The sequence below is a fragment of the Salmo salar genome, chromosome ssa19 (genome assembly GCF_905237065.1).
Source record: "Salmo salar chromosome ssa19, Ssal_v3.1, whole genome shotgun sequence".
Taxonomy (NCBI): Eukaryota; Metazoa; Chordata; class Actinopteri; order Salmoniformes; family Salmonidae; genus Salmo; species Salmo salar.
The window spans coordinates 44,476,160-44,496,713 of record NC_059460.1 but is presented as its reverse complement, the minus strand read 5'-3'; the positions used below and the strand labels follow the sequence as shown (position 1 = coordinate 44,496,713).

Below are 20,554 nucleotides of genomic sequence, written 5' to 3'. Positions count from 1 at the left end.
TTAATAGAGGGGAAGGGGTGGGGTGAAGAAAGAAAGAAAGCATATTTCGGTAGTCTGCCCTGGCTAAACTGAAGGAGACAATGGCTGAGTTTACATAGGCAGCCCAATTCTGGAACCTTTGCCCAATTATTTGCAAAGTATCTGATCTGATTGGTCAAAAATACCCAAAATTGGGCAAACGATCAAAATTGGGCTGCCTGTGAAAACGCAGTCATTGAACATGAAGGAGATAAGTGTTCAGTCTGCCAGATAAAGTACAAAGGTGCTTCTCAAAAGTGCCTGTGGTCTCTTCATCTGCACTCATGAACAGACCAAATAGGAACAAGCAGTGTGGATGTAGAAAAGGAGACAAGGGAAGGAAGAAGAGAGCCTACTTCAGACTATTGACAGGCCGGTGTATGACTCATCTAACCATGTAGACAGTAGATGCTGCTTAACCTATCACCCTAACACCAGCCTTATCACCCTAACACCAGCATATCCGACTAACACCAGCCTATCCCACTAACACCAGCCTATCCCACTAACACCAGCCTATCCGACTAACACCAGCCTATCCGACTAACACCAGCCTATCCGACTAACACCAGCCTATCCCACTAACACCAGCCTATCCCACTAACGCCAGCCTATCATCCTAACAGCAGCCTATCCGACTAACACCAGCCAGTCCGACTAACACCAGCCAGTCCGACTAACACCAGCCAGTCCGACTAACACCAGCCAGTCCGACTAACACCAGCCTATCCAACTAACACCAGCCTATCCGACTAACACCAGCATAACACCATCCTAACACAAGCAATACACCATCCTAACACCAGCCTATCCGACTAATGCCAGCCTATCCGACTAACGCCAGCCAGTCCGACTAACACCAACCTATCTGACTAATGCCAATCTATCATCCTAACACCAGCCTAACACCCTAACAGTCAATCAACCTATTGCCAGCCTATCCGACTAATACCAGCTTATCCGACTCACACCGGCCTAACACCCTAACAGTTAATCAACCTAACACCAGTCTATCTGACTAACGCCAGTCTGTCATCCCAACACCAGCCTATCCGACTAACAGCAACCTAACACCCTAACAGTCAATCAACCTATTGCCAGCCTATCCGACTAACGCCAGTCTATCATCCTAACACCAGCCTATCCGACTAACACCAGCCTATCCGACTAACACCAGCCTATCCGACTAACACCAGCCTATCACTATCCTATTTATTTATTTTATTTAAAGGCAAGTCAGTTAAAAACCTCTCTAGGGTATGTGGGACACTAGCGTCCAGTGAAATAGCCAGTGAAATAGCAGAGCGCCAAATTCAAAACAACAAAAATCTCATGATTCAAATTTCTCGCACATACAAGTATTATACACCATTTTAAAGATAAACTTCTCGTTAATCCAACCACAGTGTCCGATTTCAAAAAGGCTTTACGGCGAAAGCATACCATTAGATTATGTTAGGACAGCACCTAGACAAGAAAAACCACACAGCCATTTTCCAAGCAAGGAGAGGCGTCACAAAAAAACAGAAATACAGCTAAAATGAATCACTAACCTTTGATGATCTTCATCAGATGGCACTCATAGGACTTCATGTTACACAATACATGTATGTTTTGCTCGATAAAGTTCATATTTATATCCAAAAACCCCATTTTACATTGGCGTGTAATGTTCAGAAATGTTTTGCCTCCAAACAATCCGGTGAATGAGCACATCAATTTACAGAAATACTCATCATAAACGTTGATAAAATATACAACTGTTATGCATAGAATTAAAGATAAACTTCTCCTTAATGCAACCGCTGTGTCAGATTTCAAAAAAGCTTTACGGCGAAAGCACACTTTGCAATAATCTGAGTCAGCGCTCAGTCACCAAAACAAGCCATACAGATACCCGCCATGTTGTGGAGTCAACAAAAGTCATAAATAGCATTATAAATATTCACTTACCTTTGATGATCTTCATCGGAATGCACTCCCAGGAATCCCAGTTCCACAATAAATGTTAGTTTTGTTTCGATAAAGTCCATATTTATGTCCAAATACCTCCAGACGAATAGTCAAAAAAGTTGCATTACAGTTTGTAGAAACATGTCAAACGATGTATAGAATCAATCTTTAGGATGTTTTATTATAAATCTTAAATCTCAATAATAAATCTTAAATCTCAATAATATTCTAACCGGACAATTCCTTTGTCTTCAGAAATGAAAAGGAACTCAGCTCGCTCTCATGGCCGCGTGCGTGACTGAGCTCACGCCATTTTTCCAGACACCTGATTCCAACAGCTCTTATTCTCTCCCCATTCACAGTAGAAGCATGAAACAACATTCTAAAGACTGTTGACATCTAGTGGAAGCCTTGGGAAGTGCAATATGATCCCACAGACACTGTATATTGGATAGGCAATCACTTGAAAAACTACAAACCTCAGATTTCCCACTTCCTGGTTGGATTTTTCTCAGGTTTTCGCCTGCCATATGAGTTCTGTTATACTCACAGACATCATTCAAACAGTTTTAGAAACTGCAGAGTGTTTTCTATCCAAATCTACTAATAATATGCATATCCTAGCTTCCGGGCCTGAGTAGCAGGCAGTTTACTCTGGGCATGCTTTTAATCCGGACGTGAAAATACTGCCCCCTACCCCAAAGAAGTTAAAATGACGACCTACCCCGGCCAAACCCTAACCCGGACGTCGCTGGGCCAATTGTGCGCCGCCCTATGGGACTCCCAATCACGACCGCATGTGAATCAACACCAGTCTATCCCACTAACACCAGCCTATCACCCTAACACCAACCTATCACCCTAACAGCACCCACCCACGCTCTCATCAGCAGAAACATATTGATATCCTTCAGACAATGAATCTATTCCTCCCACACCGCCATCCTTAATTATCCCCCATTTTGTTTTCTTTCTCCACAAACTGCCGGGTGTTAGTCATCTGATTTTAAAATGTACATCTCTGAATCCCATTAATATATTTAAGTGCTTGGGTTGAATTATGTGTTAAAGTGATGGACTCTCTCTCTCCTTTCCTTCTCATCTTCCTCGCCCTTCAAAATATTTACCTCTCCCTCTTCCCTCCATCCTCCCTTCAATCTCTCTCAACCGGTTGCGGTTATCTGGTTGATCCCTCTCTTTCTGTCGCGCTCTCTACCCCCGCTCTTTGCCCTTTCACACTCTTCTTCACTTCCCTCCCTCTCTTCCCTCCCTCCTCCTACCTCTCTCAACCTGCTGCTGCTATCCATTTGATCCCTCCGGTTTCTTCTCTTTCTGATTGCCTGTAGTCATAATTAAACTCTATTCAGCAACACTACCATCTCAAACAGCCCTATTTATATCAGTGTGGGGTTCACGGCCTCTTTCAGACCACAGAAAAGGAGGGGTGATCATCATTCAACACAATGGCACGAGTCTTCCACGTCACCCACTTTGAGATTGTAGAGTTTGCTGTGATGTAATGTGGCATGGTTAGCCAACTTCCTCTCGTCAAGGCAGGAGGAAAAACACCTGTCAGTCTGCCACCTCACCTCAAGGTGCCACTTGGATAAATCTGGTTATGAATCTGGCGAAGTAGAAGGTGAATTTACATGGAGGAAAATAACTGATCCTGTATAACATCATGATTTATGTATGGCTTGACTCTCCTCTCCCTCTCTTTTATCCTTCTTCCTTTTATCTCTCTTCATATAGCAGTGGCACACTGACACTCCAAATCCCAGCGGTTCAGTTTCACGTTTTGCTCCATCTCATCTGTCACATGGAGATTCTCTCTTTAATAATGTGGCTCAGAGGACCTGGGAGGACTCTGAAGGTGTCAGAGAAGGTACACAGCAGTCACTCTTCCAAACCGTTCAGGGCTCACCCTCTCTTTTCCTCCCCCTTTTTCCTTCTTTTCCTCCCCCTTAGCAGAGAATACATTAGTTGTCATAGATACTCAACTGGCAGGCCTGATCCGGACCCAGAACGGGGTCAATACGGACCACAGGTCCCAAATAAGTAATAATAATAATAAATATGTACTGTATTCTTTTTTTTTTTACTCAGGTCGGGCTTTGACCTCTGGTAACATATAAACACACATAAGACATGGAATAATGTGCAGAATGCAGGAAATTAGCTTTAAAACTGCAACATTTTCTCTGCACCAACAAGATTGGTGTGAACAGTTTGGGGGTGAGGGTTTTTTACTACGCCGATGAAATGACAATATCCATCCGGACCTTTGACACCTAGGAAATGTGTGTGACCGGACCTTCTCAAATAGTACTGGAGTACCCCTGCTGACAGAGGGAGAGAGACAGGGACAGGGACCGGGACAGAGGGAGAGACATGGGGACAGGGACAGAGAGAGGGACAGGGACTGGGACAGAGGGAGAGAGATGGGGACAGGGACAGAGAGAGGGACAGGGACCGGGACAGAGGGAGAGAGATGGGGACAGGGACAGAGAGAGGGACAGGGACCGGGACAGAGGGAGAGACATGGGGACAGGGACAGAGAGAGGGACAGGGACAGAGATGGGGACAGGGACAGAGATGGGGACAGGGACAGAGGGAGAGCGATGGGGACAGGGACAGAGAGAGAGAGACGGGGACTGGGACAGAGAGAGAGAGACGGGGACAGGGACATAGACCCGGGACAGAGGGAGAGAGATGGGGACAGGGACAGAGAGAGTGACAGGGACAGAGGGAGAGAGATGGGGACAGGGACAGAGAGAGAGATGGGGACTGGGACAGAGGGAGAGCGATGGGGACAGGGACAGAGAGAGAGAGAGACGGGGACTGGGACAGAGGGAGAGAGACGGGGACAGGGACATAGACCCGGGACAGAGGGAGAGAGACAGGGACCGCTTTAAAGTGTGTTTTTTCCCACGACTACGCTAAGAACATTGTGCATTGACTGGACATGGGTGTCTATCTCCCTGTGCCACTCGCCATTTGAAAGCGCCTCACGATGTATTTTATTTTCTCGCATAGAATGCGACAAGCTGACCAATCGAATAGGTCAACTATTATTCTATGGGTTTGTCTGCTGTTGATTGGCGAAGGAAATAATCATGTGTCTTCTGGATAATCATGGACAAAGTTCTGAATAAAAATCCCACCGTTACACATTAGTTTCCCCACGTCTTCCTGTCAGACATTATATTAGTCCTGGGCTGTAGAGACAACAGTCACATTGCAGCAGAGTGGCAGGGGTGTATGAATCCACCTCAGCAGTGTGATCGATCGGGGAGGGAACCAAAAAGACGACGAAAGCCATTTACATTTAAATTAGGTTGGGCCAAATACACCTAGGATGGCGGAGGGGGAAGGGGACAGATGGGGGAGAGGGCTGGGGGGTTTAGGATGACATTTTTTTGCTCCAGCTGTTGAGGAGTCGAGAGAGAGAGAGAGAGAGAGAGAGAGAGAGAGAGAGAGAGAGAGAGAGAGAGAGAGAGAGAGAGAGAGAGAGAGAGAGGATAAGGTGACATAAATTAATATTGCGAAAGACTCAGAGGGGATATGACCAGAAATGATTGAGGCACCAGAAAATAAATAATGGTGAGAAATACAAATGAACAATTCCCAGAGACACACAAACTGATGATGGAGCACTAGCAAACGAACAACGCTCAAAGATGGTAAAACACACACGTTAGCGAACAGATAAGAAACATTCAGACAGATCCTTTGGGAGCCGTTTGCTGTAGTGCTCAATGTGGATAAAAAGCGCTAACAGTCCTAGAAATTGAATAACCCAATGAATTTCAAAGTCTGCTTTGCTGAGGTCCACAGTCGAGACAGGAATAGCGAATGGGAGGAATCTTGTATGAAATGATCGCTTCATTCTATTGCCCTGCTGGCTAAACAGTAATGAGACCTCACATCTCAAAATAGGACTACTTAATGTTAGATCCCTCACTTCAAAGGCAGTTATAGTCAATGAATCATAATCTTGATGTGATTGGCCTGACTGAAACATGGCTGATGAATTTACTGTGTTAAATGAGGCCTCACCCCCTGGTTATACTAGTGACCATATCCCCCGTGCATCCCGCAAAGGCGGAGGTGTTGCTAACATTTACGATAGCAAATTTAAGTTTACCAACAAAAAAAACAACAACGACATTTTCATCTTTTGAGCTTCTAGTCATGAAATCTATGCAGCCTACTCAATCACTTTTATAGCTACTGTTTACAGGCCTCCTGGGCCATATGCAGCATTCCTCACTAAGTTCCCTGAATTCCTATCGGACCTTGTAGTCACAGCAGATAATATTCTAATTTTTGGTGACTAATATTCACATGGAACAGTCCACAGACCCACTCCAAAAGGCTTTCGGAGCCATCATCGACTGTGGGTTTTGTCCAACATGTCTCTGGACCTACTCACTGCCACAGTCATCCTCTGGACCAAGTTTTGTCCCATGGAATAAATGTTGTGGATCTTAATGTTTTTCCTCATAATCCTGGACTATCGGACCACCATTTTATTACGTTCGAAATCGCAACAAATAATCTGCTCAGACCCCATCCAAGAAGCATTAAAAGTCGTGCTATAAATTTTCAGACAACCCAATGATTCCTTGATGCCCTTCCAGACTCCCTTTGCCTACCCAAGGACGTCAAAGGACAAAAATCAGTTAACCACCTAACCGAGGAACTCAATTTAACCTTGCGCAATACCCTAGATGCAGTTGCACCCCTAAAAACTAAAAACATTTGTCATAAGAAACTAGCTCCCTGGTATACAGAAAATACACGAGCTCTGAAGCAAGCTTCCAGAAAATTGGAACGGAAATGGTGTAACACCAAACTGGAAGTCTTCCGACTAGCTTGGAAAGACAGTACCGTGCAGTATCGAAGAGCCCTCACTGCTGCTCGATCATCCTATTTTTCCAACTTAATTGAGGAAAATAAGAACAATCCGAAATGTATTTTTGATACTGTTGCAAAGTTAACTAAAAAGCAGCATTCCCCAAGAGAGGATGGCTCTCACTTCAGCAGTAATGAATTCATTAACTTCTTTGAGGAAAAGATCATGATCATTAGAAAGCAAATTACGGACTCCTCTTTAAATCTGCGTATTCCTCCAAAGCTCCGTTGTCCTGAGTCTGCACAACCCTGCCAGGACCTAGGATCAAGGGAGACACTAAAGTGTTTTAGTACTATATCTCTTGACACAATGATGAAAAGAATCATGGCCTCTACACCTTCAAGCTGCATACTGGACCCTATTCCAACTAAACTACTGAAAGAGCTGCTTTCTGTGCTTGGCCCTCCTATGTTGAACATAATAAACGGCTCTCTATCCACCGGATGTGTACCAAACTCACTAAAAGTGGCAGTAATAAAGCCTCTCTTGAAAAAGCCAAATCTTGACCCAGAAATTATAAAAAACTATCGGCCTATATCGAATCTTACATTCCTCTCAAGAATTTTTGAAAAAGTTGTTGCACAGCAACTCACTGCCTTCCTGAAGACAAACAATGTATACGAAATGCTTCAGTCTGGTTTTAGACCCCATCATAGCACTGAGACTGCACTTGTGAAGGTGGTAAATGACCTTTTGATGACATCAGACCGAGGCTCTGCGTCTGTCCTCGTGCTCCTAGATCTTAGTGCTGCTTTTGATACCATCGATCACCACATTCTTTTGGAGAGATTGGAAACCCAAATTGGTCTACATGGACAAGTTCTGGCCTGGTTTAGGTCTTATCTGTCGGAAAGATATCAGTTTGTCTCTGTGAATGGTTTGTCCTCTGACAAATGAACTGTACATTTCGGTGTTCCTCAAGGTTCCGTTTTAGGACCACTATTGTTTTCACTATATATTTTACCTCTTGGGGATGTCATTCGAAAACATAATGTTAAATTTCACTGCTATGCGGATGACACACAGCTGTACATTTCAATGAAACATGGTGAAGCCCCAAAATTGCCCTCACTAGAAGCCTGTGTCTCAGACATAAGGAAGTGGATGGCTGCAAACTTTCTACTCTTAAACTCGGACAAAACAGAGATGCTTGTTCTAGGTCCCAAGAAACAAAAGAGATCTTCTGTTGAATCTGACAATTCATCTGGATGGTTGTACAGTCGTCTCAAATAAAACTGTGAAGGACCTCGGCGTTACTCTGGACCCTGATCTCTCTTTTGAAGAACATATCAAGACTGTTTCAAGGACAGCTTTTTTCCATCTACATAACATTGCAAAAATCAGAAACCTTCTGTCCAAAAATGACGCAGAAAAATTAATCCATGCCTAGGTTGGACTATAGGTTGGACTATAGATAGGTTGGACTACTGCAATGCTCTACTTTCCGGCTACCCGGATAAAACACTAAATAAACTTCAGTTAGTGCTAAATATGGCTGCTGGAATCCTGACTAGAACCAAAAAATGTGATCATATTACTCCAGTGCTAGCCTCCCTACACTGGCTTCCTGTTAAGGCAAGGGCTGATTTCAAGGTTTTACTGCTAACCTACAAAGCATTACATGGGCTTGCTCCTACCTATCTTTCCGATTTGGTCCTGCCATACATACCTACACGTACGCTACGGTCACAAGACGCGGGCCTCCTAATTGTTCCTAGAATTTCTAAGCAAACAGCTGGAGGCAGGGCTTTCTCCTATAGAGCTCAATTTTTATGGAATAGTCTGCCTACCCATGTGAGAGACACAGACTCAGTCTCAACCTTTAAGTCTTTACTGAAGACACATCTCTTCAGTAGGTCCTATGATTAAGTGTAGTCTGGCCCAGGGGTGTGAAGGTGAACGGAAAGGCTGGAGCAACGAACCGCCCTTGCTGTCTCTGCCTGGCCGGTTTCCCCTCTTTCCACTGGGATTCTCTGCCTCTACCCCTATTACGGGGGCTGAGTCACTGGCTTGCTGGTGTTCTTCCATGCCATCCCTGGGAGGGGTGCGTCACTTGAGTGGGTTGAGTCACTGACGTGGTCTTCCTGTCTGGGTTGGCGCCCCCCCTTGGGTTGTGCCATGGCGGAGATCTTTGTGGGCTATACTCGGCCTTGTCCCGGGATGGTATGTTGGTGGTTGGAGATATCCCTCCAGTGGTGTGGAGGCTGTGCTTTGGCAAAGTGGGTGGGGCTATATCCTACCTGTTTGGCCCTGTCTGGGGGTTTCATCGGATGGGGCCACAGTGTCTCCTGACCCCTCCTGTCTCAGCCTCCAGTATTTATGCTGCAGTAGTTTAGGTGTCGGGGGGCTAGGGTCAGTCTGTCACATCTGGAGTATTTCTCTTGTCTTTTCCGGTGTCCTGTGTGAATTTAAATATGCTCTCTCTAATTCTCCCTTTCTTTCTTTCTCTCTCTCGGAGGACCTGAGCCCTAGGACCATGCCTCAGGACTACCTGGCTTGATGACTCCTTGCTGTCCCCAGTTCATCTGGCCGTGCTGCTGCTCCAGTTCCAACTGTTCTGCCCGCAGCTATGGAACCCTGACCTGTTCACCGGACGTGCTACCTGTCCCAGACCTGCTGGAACCCTGACCTATTCACCGGACGTGCTACCTGTCCCAGACCTGCTGTTTTCAACTCTCTAGAGACAGCAGGAGCGGTAGAGATACTCTCAAAGATCGGCTATGAAAAAGCCAACTGACACTCACTCGTGTTACTGACTTGTTGCACCCTCGACAACTACTATGATTATTATTATTTGACCATGCTGGTCATTTATGAACATTTGAACATCTAGGCCATGTGCTGTTATAATCTCCACCCGGCACAGCCAGAAGAGGACTGGCCACCCCTCATAGCCTGGTTCCTCTCTAGGTTTCTTCCTAGGTTTTGGCCTTTCTAGGGAGTTTTTCCTAGCCACCGTGCTTCTACACCTGCATTGCTTGCTGTTTGGGGTTTTAGGCTGGGTTTCTGTACAGCACTTTGAGATATCAGCTGACGTAAGAAGGGCTACATAAATACATTTGATTTGATTTGATTTTGATGAGATGCATTCACGTGGTGCAATCAAAGCCGCATTCAATCTCACAGAAAATACTGAACTTTGGATGAACTATGAACCTACCGTCAAGACCATATTTAAAATCACTTTTTGGAGAGAATAAAACCTAAACGAATGAAAAGTTTTACTCTTCACCTCCACACATTTAATATATCTTAGAGTTCATTCCATACGTTTTACAATGTCATTGATACTGAACTACTGTACAAAACAGTTTCAGCTTATTTATATGAATATCAAATCTGTTTCATATATATTAAAGGGGATATTTAAACACAGCTAGGAGGAAGTTTGCCTTTGGTTTAGAAGAGTCTTGCTACAGCCAGAGTGTCAGCTGTTGTGTGAAATAGAAAAAGGGGCCTTCATTGCATTGTGGGATGCTATGAGGCTTGAATACTTCTTGACTTCAAAACTAAAAGGTAATTCATGACACAGGATAACGCAGAAGTGTGTGTGTGTGTGTGTGTGTGTGTATAATATGTATAAAACCTTCTATAATATTTTCTTTGTCTATGCGAGGGTGCCAGTGCTCGTCATGCTGTGTCTTGGCCAGTGTGCTGTTGATGCGTGAGAAGACGGTGGGCTTGGTGAGGTACAGAAGAGACGGGTCCAGGTCAAACGTCTCTGCTACCACTGCCTGGATATGACCACGCCCCTCCCTGGAGGTTGGAAGTAGTCAATCAATCCTCAAATCAAATCAACCAATGAAACAGTCAGTCTATCTATTAAAGAAAATTTTATTTATACAGGGCTTCTTATAAATGTGCTGAACAGTAACCCGGGCCCGTAAATTGTATTCACAGACAAACAATTGAAATGCGATGGAAACCAATTTAACTTTTTATTTTTTTATACTCAGTAAATTTAACTGCAAAAGTTATTTTATGTGCACTACATCAAGACACACAGACTTTTATCTGCAACAAGTCAATTTGATGGAAACACAACTCTGGTTGGAAAATGAGCATTTTGTGTTGTATGCATATTTTAGAATATTTGCATTAAAATATTTTGCAAATTGAATGGAAACCTAACTAGACACACACAGACCAACCTGTAGAGTCGGGTTTCCTTTTCAGAGAAAACATCCATTATCTGCTCCCCAAAGTACCTGTCACCAGCCACCACCAACCACCAGCCAGCCAGAGAGAACAGAACAGGGATATTAGCATCTATTACCATCCAGCAACCCAGACAACACAGTGCACAATTACCCAAGAGGCCATGACAGAGAAGCTATCCAAACAGAGCAGGATAAAGAAGCAGGCGGATTGCTATGCAGGAGATGCCACTGTTATGATCGCCAGATGGAGTGAGTGACATCATTAATGGTTAGGTTAGTTAGGGGGGAGAGAGAGAGACCTGTAGATGTTGACAAACTGCTTCCCCATCGACAGAGCCCCAGAGTGCAGGTCCAGGATGGAAGCCTGGCGAGGCCAAAAAGAGAATGAGAAAACATGCAAATTATTAGGACTTATTTCAGTCTACCTCTGTCCTTTACTTGTTATTGTTGTTTTGTCAGCTACCCAAGGATACGCTGCGCTCTCTCACTAATCAGTAAATAAATCATGGTTCTTTATTAGTGTTCTGTCAGCTACCCAAGGATACGCTGCTCTCTCTCACTAATCAGTAAATAAATCATGGCTCTTTATTAGTGTTCTGTCAGCTACCCAAGGATACGCTGCTCTCTCTCACTAGTCCCCTGCTGCTTCCACTCCCCTCACAACAGTACCTTAACAGGCCATGAACAACAGGTCTACATGGGGAGGAGGGGAGAGAGGACAGAGAGGGGTCAACCAAGCAGCCATGAACAATAGCATTACACAGTAACTACATCAGCCCATCTGAGCTGAACTTTGGATATTGTGCTCATAAAACTATGGTTGAACCACCCTGACCTCTAGTGGAGACAGAGGAAAGATACAACTGGAGTCTGAGCAACAGTCTTCATCCGAGCTCTTCCCTGGTCCTGTTTAAGTTCAAATATTTCTTACTAAAAGTAGATAGTCACCCTCCATCTGAGCCAGCCCCCTCCATCTGAGCCAGCCCCCTCTCTGCCAACCTAAAGGAGTAGATAAGTGACAGAGAGAGAGATAGGAGGCGAGGGATTCTGAACTGAGGGCCATGGCCTCCTCCCTGCTCACTGAGTTGTCTGTGACGGCTCGGCCACACGTCTGAGGAGTGCATCCTGGGTAAAAAAAAGAGTATCTTACATCAGCTGCAACATCCCCATAGAAACTTCCGCCTGCCTGTTCATCTTTGTTCAAATCACCACTAGAGGGAAGCCAATGCACAGGAATGGCTGAGCAGTTACAGTGGCAAGAAAAGGTATGTGAACCCTTTGGAATTACCTGGATTTCTGCATAAATTCAAATTTGATCTAATCTTCATCTAAGTCACAATAGATTTGTGTCTATATTGAATGTATAATTTAAACACTCAGTGTAGGTTGGAACAACTATGTGAACCCCTAGGCTAATGACTTCTCCAAAAGCTAATTGGAGTCATGAGTCAGCTAACCTGGAGTCCAATCAATGAGATGAGATTGGAGATGTTGGTTAAAGCTGCCTTTCCCTATAAAAAACACTCACAAAATTGGAGTTTGCTATTCACAAGAAGCATTGCCTGATGTGAACCATGCATTGAACAAAGGAGATCTCAGTAGACTTAAGATTAAGAATTGTTGACTTGCATAAAGCTGGCCATCCTGCAAAGATGACTGCAAGAGCACAGCGCAGAATGCTCAATGAGGTTAGGAAGAATCCTAGTGTCAGCTAAAGAAAGACTTACAGAAATCTCTGGAACATGCTAACATCTCTGTTGACGAGTCTACGATACGTAAAACACTAAACAAGAATGGTGTTCATGGGAGGACACCACGGAAGAAGCCAATGCTGTCCAAAAAAAACATTGCTGCCATCTGAAGTTTGCAAAAGTGCACCTGGATGTTCCACAGCGCTACTGGCAAAATATTCTGTGGACAGATGAAGCTACAGTTGAGTTGTTTGGAAGGAACACACAACACTATGTGTGGAGGAAAAAAATGGCACAGCACACCAACATCAAAACCTCATCCCAACTGTAAAGTATGGTGGACGGAGTGTCATGGCTTGGGGCTGCTTTACTGCCTCAGGGCCTAGACAGCATGCTATCATCGACGAAAAAAGGTATTCCCAAGTTTATCAAGACATTTTGCAGGCGAATGTTAGGCTATCGGTCCGCCAATTGAAGCTCAACAGAAGTTGGTTGATGCACCATGACAACGACCCAAAACACAGAAGTAAATCAACAACAGAATGGCTTCAAAAGAAGAAAATACACAATCTGGAGTGGCCCAGTCAGAGTCCTGAACTCAACCCGATTGAGATGCTGTGACATGACCTCAAGAGAGCAGTTTTATAAAGGTTTTCAATTACAAAAAAGAAAACGCAATTGAATACATTCCTGAAAGGCATCAGGTAAATGAATCCACAAATTTTGCATATTTAAATGACCATATTCGTAGAGTATTCAGAATTTTATTCCAGCCTTGCACTAATGCATCTAATTCAACAGAGACCCTGTCTGACCAGGGTCTCTGTGACGTAAGGCCAGGTAGAGCCAGGTGAGTCACCACAGCCAGGGCTGACACCATCACTCCTAGCAGAGAGCCTAGTGGTGGGAGCGTTGGACTAGTAACCGAAAGGTTGCAAGATCGAATCCCAGAGCTGACAAGGTAAAAATCTGTCGTTCTGACCCTGAACAAGGCAGTTGTCCAGCACCTCAATCTGTTTACATTGATATGTATGTCTGTTGCTAGTCGCTCGTGGATTGTAGCCAGGGGGCGAGTTCATAGCTAGTCATGGTATCAACTTTCAAATGTGTTAGTAGCAAACTTGATAACGGATAAAGGCTTCTTCCATGGTTGACCTGTGAATCATTTATAGAACACAAATGATTGCATGATTATCAAAAACGCTAATTTAATTCCCTTTTTTTACCAAAAAAATGCATGAAAGTTTTTAAAAAAGAAGGTAAATCAGTACCTGCAGTCATCCAGCAGGAACTGGACACATAAAAAAAAAAAAAATGTAACTCTCATTCATCGTCTTTCTTTCAAGCAACACAAGGCATCGTCACTCACCTTCCTCTCATTAACTGACAAAGTAGTTAATACTGTCCAGATGCAATGTAATACAGCATTCCTGTCAAATATACACATTATTACTAACACATTACAGTCTATGGACAGGAATGTTACCTGAGACAATCTGTAGCGTTCTCTATGAATATTAAACCATGTTCGATTAAGTCCTTTCAAGAGGTTTTGCCTTCCCGGATTCTGTTCGGCACTAAGACCTATGAATGCTGACAGACACATGAACATGCAAGTATTAACATTCAGAAATATTCTTAACTGATCCCTGGAAATCCTTCATGCTTGATTATAGTTTACAGTCACATGCATTCAGATGGATGGTTATAGTGAGCAGAGTCACGCACAAAACATTCTCACTTGGGTGGTCTCAAACACACCAATGTGTTGCCTATCCTGTTGGCATGTTTGAATGAGTTTTTCCACACAAATACTGATTACATTTAAATAAAAGGCACTGTAACTATAAAGATAGGTGTGTAATGCAGATACTATACAGTAATGATCATTGTTTTTTTCAGAACAGGCCAGACACCAAACTATGATTTAGTTTAAATCTTCTGTGGAAAACGGCCACTCAAGAGAGTATTTAAGGCCATTTACAGTATCAGGGATAATACTAATGTAAAATATGTTTGTGTGCATTTCAAGTCTACAGAGGCTTCCTCTCCTCATCACTACTGCACTGAAGGTTCAAAGTCCCCCTCTTCTTCTGAGTCAGTGCTGGGGTCCAGGTCATCTTCCTCCTCTTCCTCCTCTTCCTCCTGTTCCCAGCGACACTGGAGCTCCTCCAGACCCAGGAAACGCTTGAGCAACGAAGCCACCGCCTCCACATCACTGACAAACAGGGAGAAATAAAACGATCAAACAACTAGTTGTGATCAAGAATAGACAGCATGGCTGATTATACTTCTGCTCCATACCATTCTTGGAATATTCTACAACATTCTCCAATCCTGGGAACCCTGTGTTCTGATCCTTTAACACAACATCTCTTCCCCCTCCAGACCCCAGTCATACCTGCGTCCCCCCATGGTGGCGCTCTGTGTGAGGGGGTAGGAGAAACCTGTTGTCAGTCGCAGCACCAGCAGGTAACCCTTCCCCAGGTAGCGCACCTTCTCCTCCTGAACACACACGGCACGCAGGTGCCTCATGTCCAGCACCACTGAAAGACAGAGACAGGATGAGGGGATGGGATGGGAGGGAGATGGGAGGAGGGGGAGGGAGATGGGAGGAGGGGGAGGGAGATGGGAGGAGGGGATGAGACAGAGGCGGGAGGAGGCGGAGGGGAGGAAGATGGGAGGAGGGGGAGGGGTTGAGAGGAAGATGGGATGGGAAAAGACGGAAGGAGATGGGGGAGGGGAAGGGATAGAGGCGGGAGAAGGCGGAGGGGATGGGAGGAAGATGGGAGGGGCTGGGAGGAGGGGATGAAATGGGAAGGAGACAGGAGGGGATGGGAAGGAAACAGGAGGGGATGAGAGGGCGAGAGGAGGAAGACGGGAGGGCGAGAGGAGGAAGACGGGAGGGGGCAAGAGGAGGAAGACAGGAGGGGCGGGACGGAGACGGGAGGAAGGGATGGGACGGAGGAGGGGGAAGAGATGGAGACGGGGGGGGAGAAGATACGGAGACGGGAGGGGGGAGAAGATACGGAGACGGGAGGGGGGAGAAGATACGGAGACGGGAGGGGGAGAAGAGACGGAGACGGGAGGGGGGAGAAGAGACGGAGACGGGAGGGGGAGACGGGAGGGGGAGAAGAGACGGAGACTGAACGAGGCGGAAGAGACGGAGACTGAACGAGGGGGAAGAGACGGAGACGGAACGAGGGGGAAGAGACGGAGACTGAACGAGGGGGAAGAGACGGAGACTGAACGAGGGGGGAAGAGAGGGAGGGGGAAGAGATGGAGATGGGAGGAGGGGATGGGAGAGACAGAAGGGATGGGAGATGGGGGAGGGAGAAGGGGGAGATGGGAGGAGGGGATGGGAGGAGGGAGATGGGAGGAGGGGATGGGAGAGACAGAAGGGATGGGAGATGGGGGAGGGAGAAGGGGGAGATGGGGGGAGGGAGAAGGGGGAGATGGGAGGAGGGGATGGGAGGAGGGGGAGGGAGATGGGAGGAGGCGGAGGGGATGGAGACGGAGACGGGAGGAGGGGGAGGGGATGGGAGGAAGACGGGAGGGAGATGGGGAGGGGATGGGAGGAGAAGGGAGGAGACGAAGGAGATGGGGAGGGGATGGGAGGAGTGGATGGAATGGGAGGGAGACAGGAGGGGATGGGAGGAGGGGGAGGGGATAAGAGGAAAGGGGAGAGACGGAATGGGAGGGAGACAGGAGGAAGACAGGAGGGGATGGGACGGAGACGGGACGGAAACAAGAGGGGACGGAGACGGGAGGGGGGGATGGGACGGAGACGGGAGGAGGGGATGGGACGAGATGGGAGGATGGGGATGGGACGGAGGCGGAGGGGATGGAGATGGGAGGAGACAGACGGGAGGGAGACGGAGGGGATGAGAGGGAGCTGGGAGGAAGGGGGAGAGACGGAAGGGAATGGGAGGGAGACAGGAGGAAGACAGGAGGGGTGGGACGGAGACGGGAGGAGGGGATGGGATGGAAGAGGGGGAAGAGATGGAGACGGGAGGAGGGGGAAGAGATGGAGACGGAACGAGGGGACGGAGACGGAACGAGGGGACGGAGACGGGAGGAGGGGGAGGGGACGGAGACGGAGACGGGAGGAGGGGACGGAGACGGGAGGAGGGGACGGAGACGGGAGGAGGGGACGGAGACGGGAGGAGGGGACGGAGACGGGAGGAGGGGATGGAGACAGGAGGAGGGGATGGAGACAGGAGGAGGGGATGGAGACGGGAGGAGGGGACGGAGACGGGAGGAGGGGACGGAGACGGGAGGAGGGGACGGAGACGGGAGGAGGGGACGGAGACGGGAGGAGGGGACGGAGACGGGAGGAGGGGATGGAGACGGGAGGAGGGGATGGAGACGGGAGGAGGGGATGGAGATGGGAGGAGGCGGAGGGGAGGGAGACGGGAGGAGGGGACGGAGACGGGAGGAGGGGACGGAGACGGGAGGAGGGGATGGAGACGGGAGGAGGGGACGGAGACGGGAGGAGGGGACGGAGACGGGAGGAGGGGACGGAGACGGGAGGAGGGGACGGAGACGGGAGGAGGGGATGGAGACAGGAGGAGGGGATGGAGACAGGAGGAGGGGATGGAGACAGGAGGAGGGGATGGAGATGGGAGGAGGCGGAGGGGAGGGAGACGGGAGGAGGGGACGGAGACGGGAGGAGGGGATGGAGACGGGAGGAGGGGATGGAGACAGGAGGAGGGGATGGAGATGGGAGGAGGCGGAGGGGAGGGAGACGGGAGGAGATGGACGGGAGGGAGACGGGAGGAGTCGGAGGGGATGAGAGGGAGCTGGGAGGAAGGGGGAGAGACGGAAGGGAATGGGAGGGAGACAGGGGGAAGACAGGAGGGGGTGGGACGGAGACGGGACGGAGACAGGAGGGGACGGAGACGGGACGGAGACAGGAGGAGGGATGTTCCTCACCTTTCTCCTGGCCTCTCCTCCACATGGTGAGAATCAGAGTGTACAGACTGAAGGTCTTCAGCTCGATCACATTCTTGGTTTTATCAAACACTGCCTCCTCCCACTCCTCCATGTTCTGCATGGCCACGAACAGACAGCCCGTCACGTAGAACAGCTTCCACAGGATACTGTCTGGAAAGACAAGAAAACAGAGGGCTGAGAGACAGGCAGAAAATCTGTCTTAATTATGTCAATGATGACTGGCCTAGGTATCAGACTGTTTCTGTATTCAACTAAAGCAGTGACAGGCTGACACTGTAAATCGGGTTAAACCTGAGCTGTAGTATGGTGATGCCTGTAAATTGGGTTATATCTGAGCTGTAGTATGGTGATGCCTGTAAATTGGGTTATATCTGAGCTGTAGTATGGCGATGCCTGTAAATTGGGTTATATCTGAGCTGTAGTATGGTGATGCCTGTAAATTGGGTTATATCTGAGCTGTAGTATGGCGATGCCTGTAAATTGGGTTATATCTGAGCTGTAGTATGGTGATGCCTGTAAATTGGGTTATATCTGAGCTGTAGTATGGTGATGCCTGTAAATAGGGTTATATCTGAGCTGTAGTATGGTGATGCCTGTAAATTGGGTTATATCTGAGCTGTAGTATGGTGATGCCTGTAAATTGGGTTATATCTGAGCTGTAGTATGGTGATGCCTGTAAATTGGGTTATATCTGAGCTGTAGTATGGTGATGCCTGTAAATTGGGTTATATCTGAGCTGTAGTATGGTGATGCCTGTAAATTGGGTTATATCTGAGCTGTAGTATGGTGATGCCTGTAAATTGGGTTATATCTGAGCTGTAGTATGGTGATGCCTGTAAATTGGGTTATATCTGAGCTGTAGTATGGTGATGCCTGTAAATTGGGTTATATCTGAGCTGTAGTATGGTGATGCCTGTAAATTGGGTTATATCTGAGCTGTAGTATGGTGATGCCTGTAAATTGGGTTATATCTGAGCTGTAGTATGGCGATGCCTGTAAATTGGGTTAAACCTGAGCTGTAGTATGGCGATGCCTGTAAATTGGGTTATATCTGAGCTGTAGTATGGTGATGCCTGTAAATTGGGTTATATCTGAGCTGTAGTATGGTGATGCCTGTAAATTGGGTTATATCTGAGCTGTAGTATGGTGATGCCTGTAAATTGGGTTATATCTGAGCTGTAGTATGGTGATGCCTGTAAATTGGGTTATATCTGAGCTGTAGTATGGTGATGCCTGTAAATTGGGTTATATCTGAGCTGTAGTATGGTGATGCCTGTAAATTGGGTTATACCTGAAGTGTAGTACGCAGCAGCCAGGCCAATGGACGCAATACCTGTAATCAGAAAAAGGACCGAATGCCTGGTCAATATATTTCATTACATTCAAATAAATAAATAAATATTTACACAGAATACACACACACCCTACCTACAAGCAGCGACCAGGAGCGGATGCCAGGTGACCTTTTCAGATGCAACATGTTGGAATTGTGCTCCTCTACCTGCATATACCCCATCTGACAGAAAGACATTACAGTTGTATACAAGAAGGATAGGCAAAAGCTATGTAATATAGAAGAACCGTTGCTTACACTTGTAATTATATGATAGGTCAGTGGTTACTTCAAGGAAACAGGGAGAAGGGAGGATGTCTGTCAGGAGTAGGGCTTTTTGTATTTCTGATCTACTTCCACATTCCCTCATCACTATTTCCCGGTTCAAACCTCCGGCATTGCATTCATCCGTGACCATACCTTATTATTAATATTAAACCTACAACCCCAGCGGGTAGTATGTTTTTGTTGTTGTTGTGCCAAAGCCCCTAAAAGAGAATCCTACACCAGAGCATCGAAATACCGTGTGGTAAACTATTTACGATCACTCATAATCTCGCCTATATGATACTTTGAATTAAATAATGTGTATCCATACCGATTAATTTTTTGTCTTACCTTAGACTCTTCAAAGAAATTCCCGAAAATGATACACACCGAAAACAATGTAACAAATCGGCTTGACGATAGTTAAACTTACATTTACAATTTTTAGAGAAGTTTCAATTCATTTCATTTTACAGCAAAAACACACGGTGGTGGGGTGTTGTTTCTTTCCGGGGTAAGTCTTCACTGATTGGATGATGACATGAGCAGTTTAACATTGTTGCAATGAGGGGATTCGATTAGTATTTCGCGGATTCCCGGCTAGGCGTGTCTGGCACCGGGTGAAAGTTGATTGCGTTCGTTTTGGAACCGAGCTGCCTCGTTCAAAGAGAAGGCGAAATAAACCCATAACAAAATGTACAGTAATTAAGCACGTGGAGTAATGAGTAGGATTATGTGTTTTCAGGTGAAAAAATGTATTGTGTTTGATAAAAAAACGCTTTGACTGCCTTCCCAGTGAAACTAGTTTGAAAATTCTAACATATTTTATGGAAAAGAGACGTATCTCCCCGAACAGTGCACCATGCTGTCGTGTTGACAACATGACTGAGCAGGGCAGATTACTGATCCATTTGAGACGTGCAGACAAGACAATCCAGTATGAAGATAGGCTAAAACTGCTTCTCCAAACACACTTGTAGGGGACGTTGGCAAACAACTCTTGCGTAGGTCATCTACACGTTTAACAGTCGTCTCAAGCCAAAGTGCGCATGTGCAGGTCTTCCAACTCAAAGGCACTCTTTCATAAAATGTTGTTTTAGACAAAAAATGAAAACGTGTATCACTTTCACGAGACTCGAGTAATAACATGTTCAACTATTTAAGACATTGGTTTGAATCTAGGTCGTGCCTTTAGATTTTGAGAAAATTAACTAAGGAATATTTTTTCTCTCATTGATTTGTCAAAAGCTAAAAACCA

The 20,554-nt window shown here is 46.3% G+C and overlaps 1 protein-coding gene across 3 annotated transcripts; it reads right to left on the bottom strand.

Moving 5' to 3' along the window:
- Positions 1-10,235: 10,235 nt before the first annotated feature.
- LOC106578881 (cytochrome b-245 chaperone 1 homolog) lies at positions 10,236-19,874 on the bottom strand. Of its 3 annotated transcripts, XR_006760721.1 has the most exons (10): positions 19,648-19,842; positions 19,125-19,212; positions 18,988-19,029; positions 17,676-17,846; positions 15,142-15,286; positions 14,227-14,958; positions 11,998-12,174; positions 11,349-11,413; positions 11,041-11,097; positions 10,236-10,645 (listed from the first exon to the last, which is right to left on the bottom strand). XR_006760721.1 is itself a non-coding variant. In XM_045702367.1 (6 exons), exons 2-6 carry the CDS (start codon positions 19,210-19,212, stop codon positions 14,799-14,801), a joined length of 606 nt encoding a protein of 201 aa, XP_045558323.1. In that variant the 5' UTR covers positions 19,730-19,874; the 3' UTR covers positions 13,932-14,798. The 3 variants fall into 3 exon arrangements, 2 of the variants coding, with proteins under 2 accessions (XP_045558323.1, XP_045558322.1); XM_045702367.1 differs by lacking the exons at positions 10,236-10,645; positions 11,041-11,097; positions 11,349-11,413; positions 11,998-12,174 and having other exon boundaries at positions 13,932-14,958; positions 19,730-19,874; XM_045702366.1 differs by lacking the exons at positions 10,236-10,645; positions 11,041-11,097; positions 11,349-11,413; positions 11,998-12,174 and having other exon boundaries at positions 13,932-14,958.
- Between the last annotated feature and the right edge of the window lie 680 nt (positions 19,875-20,554).

Coding starts and splice junctions, on each gene's coding strand:
- LOC106578881 (XM_045702367.1), bottom strand. CDS start 19,212: ATGGGGTATATGCAGGTAGAGGAGCACAATTCCAACATGTTGCATCTG. Junction 19,030..19,124: donor CTCCTGGTCGCTGCTTGTAG/GTAGGGTGTGTG, acceptor TTCTGATTACAG/GTATTGCGTCCATTGGCCTG. Junction 17,847..18,987: donor TGCTGCGTACTACACTTCAG/GTATAACCCAAT, acceptor TTGTCTTTCCAG/ACAGTATCCTGTGGAAGCTG.